Source organism: Nyctereutes procyonoides, unplaced genomic scaffold (assembly GCF_905146905.1).
Source record: "Nyctereutes procyonoides isolate TBG_1078 unplaced genomic scaffold, NYPRO_anot_genome, whole genome shotgun sequence".
Classification (NCBI taxonomy): domain Eukaryota; kingdom Metazoa; phylum Chordata; class Mammalia; order Carnivora; family Canidae; genus Nyctereutes; species Nyctereutes procyonoides.
Window position 1 is genome coordinate 38,969,401 of NW_026575134.1, and position 11,313 is coordinate 38,980,713.

General features: G+C 36.9%; 1 protein-coding gene across 1 annotated transcript in view; it reads left to right on the top strand.

Moving 5' to 3' along the window:
* LOC129494193 (olfactory receptor 1009) overlaps window positions 1-8,069 on the top strand; it is a 96,357-nt gene extending 88,288 nt beyond the window's left edge. The window contains exon 2 of the mRNA XM_055300944.1: window positions 7,109-8,069. Within this exon, the coding sequence (XP_055156919.1) occupies window positions 7,125-8,069 (945 nt within the window). The 5' untranslated portion in view covers window positions 7,109-7,124. The remainder of the gene's footprint in view (window positions 1-7,108) is intronic.
* Window positions 8,070-11,313: the final 3,244 nt, after the last annotated feature.

Consider the following 11,313-nt stretch of genomic DNA (forward strand, 5'->3'; position numbering starts at 1 on the left):
ATTTTACTCCCATCTTACATTACACATTAAAATTAATTCCAGTTGTTTGGAGATTGAAATGTGAAAGGCAAGGAATTAAGATATTTAGAAGATAATACTGGAGAAAACCTTTATGGTAGGCAGTTTTTGAAAGTACACTACAAAAATGCTAAACATAAAAAAAATATTGATTCTCTGAATTACACTAAAGACTTAGGTTTACCCTTAGGAGTATAAACATGGAAGCCACAGGACAGGAAAGGATATTTACAAGGCATATAAGTGACATATCTGAAGCATATGAATAACTATTGTAACTTTTAAAGAAAGACAGGCAATTCAGTGATGAAATGTGGGCAAGACACTTCAATAGCCAATCCATAAAAGTGGTTATGGAAATGACCTACAAATATTGCAAAATGGCTCAATCTCCCTCAAATGGAAGCTAAAGGCACAATGAGATACCAACTCACTATACACTCACCAAAATGACTAAAATGACAAACACTGACTCTCATACAATACTTATGGAAGTATAAGCAATGGATTTGGGAAGATTTCCTAAATTCTTAGTCAATATGAACATATATGTACCCCATAACAAAGAAATTTTACCCCCAGGTATATTCCCAAGAGAAATGCATGCTCATGAACACCAAAACACATGGTATTCATTAGATGCTCATTGAAGAAAACAAATCACAAAAGTTAAAACCTGGCAAATGCCCAACAACAAAGTAATTGATAAATTATTTGTGGAATATTCATATAATGGAATGCTAGCATCAACAAAATACATGAATTAGAGATTTATTCAACAAAAGATAGATTTCACAAACATATTATGGATGGTGGAGATGTTCTATTTCCTGACTTGGGTGGTGGTTTACATAGATGTACTCACAATGCAATAATTCAATGAGCAGTACATTAAGATTTTTGCACTTTTCCGTATGTTATTCATCAATAAAAGCTGAAAAACATGTAGTATCAGGCTTGCATTTGCAAGTGAAACCTCTCTCATGATCCCATAAAAAAACCTGTGTGAATATGATGGAGATTCTTCATACGTTCTGATTCTCAGTGTTTCTTTGAGTATTAGAAACAAAGATTAATTATCAACAATGCCAATTAAGCCATCCTGGGGGCTGATTCTCTACTGTAATGATCCCTAGATGAACATTTGCAGAAATTTTGTGGTACTTCTCGTGGGGAAAACTCAGCAGTTGTTACAACATGGCACTAAAGTTTACTCTAAATATTTTCTTGTGTAAGAAGGAGGTAAGAAATAAAGAGTTTACTCAGTCAGTCATAGGAAACAAGTAATTTGACATCCCGGTGGATTTTTTTTTAGAGTTTAAAAATAGTCGTAACATTTTAATTTAATTCCCCCTTACCAAATCCCAAGGTATGGCATGCTTTGGGACATAAGTTCTCCCAGAACAAAAAAAATGATGTAACTACTTCTGGAAACTTTGATCCAAGTGAAAAGACAATGTGTTTTGGAGTGGAATCTTACCAGTTCCTTGGGAAGAAATCTAAGAATAAAACCAAGTGATTTCAAGAAAGTCTGACCTCTTCACTGTGTGGAGGCATAGATGACAGTGGGAAGAGGGAATATATGCTGAAAAAGAGTACAATTTGTACTCCATTTTAATTTTAATTCTTGGAAGAGGAGAAGAACTCATTGGAATGTAAGTTTAAAACATTTAAAAAAATCCCTTTTAGTCCCTTGCGTTAACTCTTCAAGAAGTTCAAAATAAATGGGTTTATGGGAAAATGAAAATGACTGACATCTAAAATGTGGTCTTTTTTGGTACACAGAGAAATCTTCACTGTCAGATCATAATTGGTTAGAATGTAACAAATGCAGCAAATCTATTATGAAGTAATGTGAAATTCTGTAAGATGTACAAAGACGTTATAAGACAAGTGAAATCCCTCTTCAAGTCCAATGACTGCTGCCAGCAGGAGAGTGGTCTGGCCACCCTATCCAGGTGTGGTGCCATCCATATGGAATGTTGCCCTGCATTTATGAGCATGACACTCATAGCATGGGGTAAAATGAAGGAACTGTGAAAGCACAACTGCAGCTGTTTGAGAGCCCTTGTACTTGAGCAAACTTGGACTCTACACGCAATCTCTCTGGGGCCTCATTGCTCTCTTTGTAGCCAAAGTTCCTTCACTGATAAATTCACATATGCATATTGCCTGATTCTGCATCGCTCAAACAGCACGCAGAATGGGTTGACACTCTGAGGGATCTAAGGTTCCTTCTTGGGAGAGTGACATCTTTAAAAGGATGGAGACTGTATTCAGAGGGGGCCGTGTCTTCATCTCAGATAACTCTTATGAGATATTAACTCTGGTGGTGCACTTTAGGCACCACCGACCACACTTGACAACAGCCCTAATTGCCTGCTCTATAAAGTGGGGATGACAAAATGTTTCTGATCCAGGCTTGGGTGGAAATCGGGCTGACATTTGCAAAGCACCTGGGGCACAGCCTAAGTCTGGAATACTCTGCAAATGCTTGTTCCTTGTCCCATATTCATTGTAACCCTAAAGGTGTTGTATCATGCAGCTAAGCATCACTTAGAACTGCAGGGTAGGAAGTGATTATGTATTTGCCACCAGCTCTGTGGTCCTGGCTCAGACATCTTGAAGAACTCAGTTTTCTTATTTATAAAGGGTGAGGGAGGGGCTAGAGTTCTCTCTACCTATTAGAACTTCAGAAGTTTTGAACTTCAAATGCACAGCTTGCAGTTGTTTCTCACTTTCTAGCTCCGAGGCTTCATTTCTTTCTTGCCTGTTGTTGCTCTTCTCCCACTTGATCATAGCTATTTTTTCTTCTCTCTTTTTCTTTTTAAACGCTGAAATAAATTTCATATAAAAATAGATAAAATTAAATAATAAATAAAAGCAATTAAGGAATTGCTTTAGATTGCTTTTACTTGGTTTTGTTTTACATTTTTTTTTCAAAGATTCTATTTGTTTATTTTAGACAGAGAGAGCCCACACGTGCAATGGTCGGGGGATGGTGGTGCAGAGGGACTAGCAGGCTCCCCGCTGAGTGGGGCATCTAATGCAGGGCTTGATTTATTGCAGGACCATGACCTGAGCTGAAACCAAGAGTCTGAAGCTTAATCAACTGAGCCACGCAGGCACTCCTAGATTATTTTTAATTGCAAAGGTAATGCATGTGCATTTTCTCCTTGCATTGAATTTTAAAATCTCAGATAAACCTAGAGTCTCCTTTGATTCCCTACCTACTTACCGGTTCACTTTCCCCTGTTTTCAGAGTTAATGAGTCCTCTTTATTACTTATCTTTCCAGACATTTATTTTATTTATACCTACACACATGGAAACACACTTAAATAATTAAAATTAAAGAAAACATTAACAATGCTCCTACTACCATAGTGTACCCATCATTCTGTGACTTACTTCTCCTTCACATATTTTGGAAAAATAGCCATGTTTCTACTACTTAATTTTAATTTTTTGTACATTTAATTCCAGTATAATTAGCATATAGTGTTATACTAGTTTCAGATGTACAATATAATAATTCAGCAATTCTGCACATTACTCAGTGCTTGTCACAATACATGTTTTCTTCATCCCCTTTACCTATTTCACCCATGCCCCCTCCCCACCTCCCCTCTGGTAATCTACTACTTAATTTTTTTGTTGTACCATGTAGAAAGAGGCAGCGAGTGTAGCGTATCGTATAATTAACAGAAAGAGTTATACCGATGTGAGCGGTGGGTTGGCAAGGGAGCGCAATAATAGTGTGAGGGGAGGATGTGATGGGATGTAAGAATAATGTCTAGGGGTATATGGGGTTGGGAATGGAAAAGGGGGGAAGATGGAGTGTAGATTGATGGTTGGGAAGTGATGTTGTGATAGGTTGTTTTTGTTTGGGGTGGGTTGGTAGTGTGGTGTGTATCTCTCTCTCAGTGAGTGCGAGAGAGCGAGAGTATTATTGATGCGAGATAGAGTGTGACTATCTCTATATGAGTGGGGAGGGAGGAGTAGGGATATGCTAGCGAGGATTAAATTTGGAGTTAATATCAAAAATTATTTAAAATTTTTAAGATGTCCGAGAGATTAATTTGGGTAAATTGTTTTATTTTAGGGGGGGGGGGTGTGTGGTGGATATGTTTTGTGTGTAGGAGAGGATGAGGATCGGTACATTGCGAGAAGATGTAGAGTACAATAATGTTTTTGGGTTATTGTGGTTTGAGAGGAGTTGTGTTGGTGGTGTGAGAGTGGGTGTTAGTGTGATGTTGTCTGTATGGGAGGGATTGGTGTTTGGGGTGTGGGGGTGGGGGAGATGGGGTATATATAGTGGTGTTGGTGGGGTTGGGTGGGAAGATTGAACAAGATACACTACTGCACTTACCCCCACACAACAACCCCACGCGGCCATGTCGGGGGCACGGAGGAAGTGGGGGGAGGGGGGTGCATAGTGAACTACATTAAACCAATTTGTTGGACTTTGAGTGTCCCCTCTGTGACATGTCAGTTGGCCTAGCATCACAACTAGTACCGCTATTTAAGTGGATAATCTGTGACAGTTCTTTGTGTGATCTGATCTTAATTCTTTGTGACATATTCCTCTGTATTTTTTTCAATCTGTGTGTCTTGTTTTTACCTGGAGCGTATTTGGCATCCATCTACTTAAAATCATGAGGCAGTGAAATTTTTCACCATTTTCTTCAGGTAATTTTTATGTTCTATTATAGAAGACCAACCCTATAACACATCATAATGCTAGTCTTTAATGGTTTTATGTTATATATTTATAGTTAGAATTTTTCTTTTTAGTTTAGTGATGTAAGTAGAATTTCAATATTATCTACTTTTTTGAATGGTCATCCATATATTGTAACACTCTTTTAGGGGTAATCTTTCCTCATTGAAAGGAAACCTTTATTCATACTGAACTGACATCTATGCCTAGGTCTACCTATGGTTTTTCTGTCTCCTATTCATCTCCCATCTATTCTAGTAACAACATCTTATTGATTTAAGTACAATGACTTTAAGTATTCATATCTGGAATAGTACATCCCATTTTCTTTGTTTTTCTTTTTTGAAATTGTTTTGCTACTTTTTAATTTTTTAATTTTTTATTGGAGTTCAATTAGCCAACATATAGTATAACACCCAGTGCTCATCCCGCCAAGTGCCTCCCTCAGTGCCCATCACCCAGTCACCCCAACCCCCCACTCACCTCCCTTTCCACTACCCCTTGTTCATTTCCCAGAGTTAGGAGTCTCTCATGTTTTGTCACCCTCACTGATATTCTCATTCATTTTCTCTCCTTTCCCTTTATTCCCTTTCACTAATTCTTATATTCCCCAAATGAATGAGACCATATAATGTTTGTCCTTCTCTGATTCACTTATTACACTCTTTTGCTACTTTTGAACATTTTTCTCTTCCACGACCTTAAAAATCAGATTGTTTCACTAAAAATTTTATTTTCATTTTAATTTTTCCAATTGGCTGGAATTGTATTAATTTTGCCATATAATGTGGTGGGTAGCCTAAAATCAGCCTTAAGTTTGTAGCCTGACCCAATTAGCTTTTGACCCATTGTAATGAAGGAGACCACACACCTTGGGAAAACCATGGCTGTTTTGTTGAACAAAGAAAATCTAGAGTTATTATTGGATTTTGGGAGTGAGAATCTGCATGGCCATTCTTCAGGTTGGAAAAATAGACACAAATCAATTGTGAAGTGAACAGGAAAAAATATTTCTCCCTATAAAGCATCCTAACAATATTCTGGGAGGAGGCTCATGACAAATGCTTTATTATTTTTATTTATTATTTGCTATTCAATGAGAAACTTTATTTTCTAAAATTACAAGCTATCTAAAATTTTTGTTTGACATTATATCATCAAGATAAAACCTCCTACTCTGGTGTGGAATATCTAAATCAGTCTGATAGAGCAAAACAATCTCAATTCCCTACCCAGGTACAAGACTCCACATGAAGGATGTCTGGATACAACCTTCTACATCTATCTTACCTTTGTGGTTTTCAAGGAAACAGGACCCCATGCTACCTGTTCAGTCTAGACCTGTTCTGATGTGTTGGCCCCTTTATACATAGCCTGGCTTTGCTTTGAGCTCATCAGAATTGTTCTTGATTCTCACTCTCCCTGTTAAATTAGCTTTAGCTAATTTTTGCTTTCTCAGGAAGAAATGAATCTTAATAAACACATAAAAATACACGAAATGTATTTTTCACTGATTTAGGCATTTCTTCTCTTGCACAGTAAAGTTCTATAATTTATATTTTTCTTTATATGAATCTAGAATATTCCTTGTTAGGCTTATTTATAGCTATTTTATCAATTTGAGTGAATGAATGTAAGTTTTTCCATTATAACTCATAGGTAATTATTATTGACTTTCTTACACTGATCTTCACTATTTTGTTGAACTGTTTCATTTTTTCTAAGAAAGTTATCTTATTGGTTGACTATTGTACATTTTTCTATGTGGATGACTATTTTGCCTGCAAACAGTGTCAGTATTTTCTTAACTCTGTTTTCTAGAATTCTTACATCTTCTTTCTTTTTTTATGGTTTAGTACTTTGAATGTGTTCTCCAGTATAATGTTAAATAATACAAATTGTGAGAATATATAGTTTCTGGTTATAGTGTGAGTGTTTCTATTACTTACGCTGCACACATATATTCTCTGGAAGCTTCAGAAAGATTCTTTTTACTGAGTTAAGTAATTCCTTTTCATTTGCAATTTGGGATTTTTTTCTTTGTTGTGGTTTTGAGAGCCATATTTATCAAGTTAAAGAATTGTATTGAAATAATTATAATGCATTTTCTTTTAATATGTAAATGTGGTGAGTAATTTTACAGGTTTTCTAATGGTGACCCAATTCTTAGTTCTAATTTTCTCTTTAAAACGTTTAAGCCATATTGCTTTTAAGAGCTTTACTATGTTTGATTTAGTAGCATTTAATTTAGTCTCTTACTTCGATTTTTCCAAAATTGGGCCTACAGTTTCTTTTATTGTGTATTATGTTATGCTTTTAAAGAACTTAAAGTCGTATGCATATCTATTTTCTGTTTTTCTCACTCTAGAAGACCAACACAATCGATGGCTGATGGAAACCATACAAGAATCACAGAATTTATTTTCATAGGCTTGAAGTATCATCCTCGGATGCAAATCTTCCTTTTCTTGCTCTTTCTACTTTTTTACTTTGTTACCATGACAGGAAACTTGGGTATGATTATTCTCATCCAGATGGATTCCCGCCTTCACACACCCATGTACTTTTTTCTCAGTCACCTGTCTTTCGTGGACATCTGCTTTTCTTCAGTTGTGGGTCCCAAGATGCTCACCGACTTCTTCGCTGAAAAGAAGGCCATCTCCTTCCTGGGCTGTGCTTTGCAGCAATGGTTCTTTGGATTCTTTGTGGCCATTGAGTGTCTTCTGCTGGCATCCATGGCCTATGATCGCTATGTTGCCATCTGTAACCCATTATTATATTCTGTTGCCATGTCACAGAGACTCTGCATACAGCTGGTGGTTGGACCCTACACTGTTGGGTTTTTGAGCACCATGACTCACACGACAGCTGCTTTCCGACTTCCCTTTTGTGGCTCCAACATTATCAATCATTTCTTCTGTGACATGTCCCCGCTTCTTTCTTTGGTATGTGCTGACACCCGGATCAATAAATTGTTAGTTTTCATTGTGGCTGGAGCCGTACTGGTTGTCAGTAGCCTGACCATTATAATCTCCTATTTTTACATCCTTACTGCCATCCTGAGGATCCGTTCTGCTGATGGGAGGCGCAAAGCCTTTTCCACCTGTTCCTCCCATCTCACCGCGGTGTCCATCTTATACGGGACACTCTTCTTTATCTACGTGAGGCCAGGTGCAATTTTTTCCCTGGATGTCAATAAAGTGGTCTCAGTGTTCTACACAGCGGTGATCCCCATGTTGAATCCTCTCATCTACAGCTTGAGAAATAAAGAAGTGAAAGCTGCCATGCACAGAATGATCGTCAGGAGGAAGTTTTGCATCAGAAGTTAAATTCCTGTCAGGAATAAAAAATATATATACACACATATAATACATATATATATACCTTCTAGATGTGAAAGGTCTACCTGGTCCTCATCTGAAGATGCTAAGAAATGGGCAGAATTTGGAATATGGTATCCTTGCCAATTTTTTCTTTAAAGCTCCATTTCAATCACATGTGTGAAGATGATAAAAATTCCCAGTCCTGAGTCAGAGTAATTATGCTTCCTCAAACAATTTTATTATTGGGAATAGAATAAAAATCTAATAAGTGTTGGATCATCTAGCTATTAATACTACGGCACTGGCTGGACCAATATGTCCAGACCAGGTGCAATTTATTGGAATGACATATATGGTCACCATCCCTAAACACAGAATTGAAAATAGGAAACAGAGCAGGTCACTTAGCTATGGATGATTCTTTTAGCTAAAGAAACTCCTTGTATCATTTCCTTTAGTATCTTTTATGCCTATTTTCTTTATTCTTGTCTTCTAAGAATACCACGTCACAATCACTGCAGAAAAAAGTAAATATAGACAAAAAGTGAACAATATTGACAACACAAAACTTATATTTTTACTTTTCCACCAAGTTACAAGTGTCAAGAGAGATGCCTCTCTACATATATAGCTCTGAAGTTGTTCCAACTATTACTTTAATATTTGATATTTAGTTTTTTCTGTTTCTTTTGACAAAAATAAGTAGGTATCACTTATAGAATTTAGAAATAAAATGCAAACAGGTGAATGAGAGAAGAAGAAAATTCTAAAGAATCAGAGGCAATAGGGGTTGAGAAGTCAGAGGTAAACTAAAATGCAGAAAATGTATATCCTGTTTTCATGTTAGCCTTTTATTGTTGTTCCAAATTAGAAAAAAAAGAAAAATACAATAGGATGTAGTTTACACATTTTTTAGACACCTTTCTGTCCCTCATAAAACATTTAAACAATTCAAGAGGTATTATAATTACTTCAGGTAAGAGAAAATGATTTCTGAAAAGTGTTGTTTTGGTGCAACACTTTTGGTGCAACAATCTGCAGGCTTTTGAGCCCTGATCGCTGAGTGTGATCTAAAAATATAAAATTTATCTCTAGATTATAGAAAAATAGATGGGGGAAAAAGGAGAGTGAAACCTGCCTTGGTAACAATACAGGGAGAGCTAGAGTATAAATGTATCTCAAGTCTGTGACTAATAAATTTCATGATGGATTTCTTGGATAAACAAATATTTTCTTTGGCAGTGTTGATGGGATGATGGTGTCCTAGCCATCCGTTCTTGGGATCATGCTTTAAATATTGCAGTTATTCTAAGCAGATCACTTTGCAATGACTGGTCATAGGGTGGTTTGCAATCAGAGAGAGTGAGCAAGTTGTGCAGAGAACTGAATACCAAGACAATGAAGTGATATGTAGGCTAAGGATAACCACAGTTTCAGTGAGGCAACTATTTCAGACAGCAGGTATGAGTCATGGGCTAGGAAACTAGACAGACAGAATTAGTGCCAATGGGTTGCTCTGAAAAGGATTCAGATTTTAGCTCGGAAATTTCTTCCATTTAATTTACATTATTTATTTATTTTTGAAGCAGTTAATTAGGTGAAGGCTGGGATCAACACTCTCAGATGTGTGTCTTTGTTGTCAGTGTTGAAATAAGTGACTTACTTTTTTTTTTTTTTTTTGCTGAAAGGAAAATTATCAATGTTTTAGGCTGTGCCTTTATTTACAGCACAGATCCTGCACCAAAGGAAGGTTCGTGAGCATTCTCTTGTTTTTTTTTCCCCCTCTCCCATTGCGTTTTTTTTTTTTCATAGAATCTCTAAGCTTAATGTTATAGGGTACAAATACGAACCTGATCTGTTTTATCTGTGATTTTGGACTAGGAAAATTATGCAACATTTAAAAAAAAACTACAACAAAAACCCCAAACCTTTTACACCTGAGTTATTGGGATCCAGGTAGTAGCTTTGGTTCAGCCTGGGGTCCACAGGGAGTTTTGTGAGCCCCATGTTCCCTCTGGTATGAGGGATGGGACACGCACATATCTGAAGCAATCTGGGAGGAGAGCTATTTAAGGGTAAGGGCAAGAGAGTCATTCAAGTCATTCAGTGGCCACTCTGAGTCTCACTCAGCATGAATTGATTCAAATCACAACCCTGCATCTCCCTTCCAGAATACTTGTCTCTTGCAGCCTTGGGGAGTTGTGATGGAGAAATAATATGGGTCATAGAATCTTAGATTTTGTTCACTTCATGATGTTGGGAGACACCACCAGACAAGCTATACCACATTTTATGTGTCACTCAAATAATGAAAGTTTTATAAACCATTTAAGAAAATGTTTCTGGTCAAGAAAAGGAATTGTAGATTTTTAAAAAAGGTTCATCTATTTGCTGTCTACAAGAGACTCATTTTAGACAGAAGGACACCTACAGCCTGAAAATAAAAGGTTGGAGAACCATTTACCATTCAAATGGTCCTCAAAAGAAAGCAGGGGTAGCCATCCTGATATCAGATAAACTAAAATTTATCCCTAAGACTGTAGTGAGAGATGAAGAGGGACACTATATCATACTTAAAGGATCTATCCAACAAGAGGACTTAACAATCATCAATATATATGCCCCGGATGTGGGAGTTGCCAAATATACCAATCAATTAATAACCAAAGTTAAGACATACTTAGATAATAATACAGTTATTTATTTATTTGAGAGAGAGAGAGAGAGAGAGAGAGAGAGAGCAAGAGAGAGCACATCAGCACAAACGGGGAGAGGGAGAAGCAGGCTCCCTGGTGAGCTGGGAGCCTGACCTGGTGCTCGATCCCAGAACCTTGGGATCATGACCTGAGCCAAAGGCAGATGCGTAACTGACTGTGCCACCCAGGTGCCCCAGGATACGTAATTAATTATAAGCGCCTGTGCATATAAAATATCTCTTGGTGAAGAATCTGACATTCAGAATGGAATGGGTGATATCAGGTCTTCTTCAAGTGCTTAAAAATTCCCTGGAATCCACTGGAATCATCTGTGAGACACTCTACTTTTTTAAAATTTATTTTTAATAATAAATTTATTTTTTATTGGTGTTCAATTTGCCAACATCCAGAATATGAGACACTCTACTTTTGCCAAGGCTCTTGATATTTTATGGGTAGCTCATCTAGGGAATGGGCCAATTGAACTCATTTATTTATTTTATTTTTTAAAAAGATTTTATTTATTTATTTGATAGAGAAAGAAAGAGAGAGAA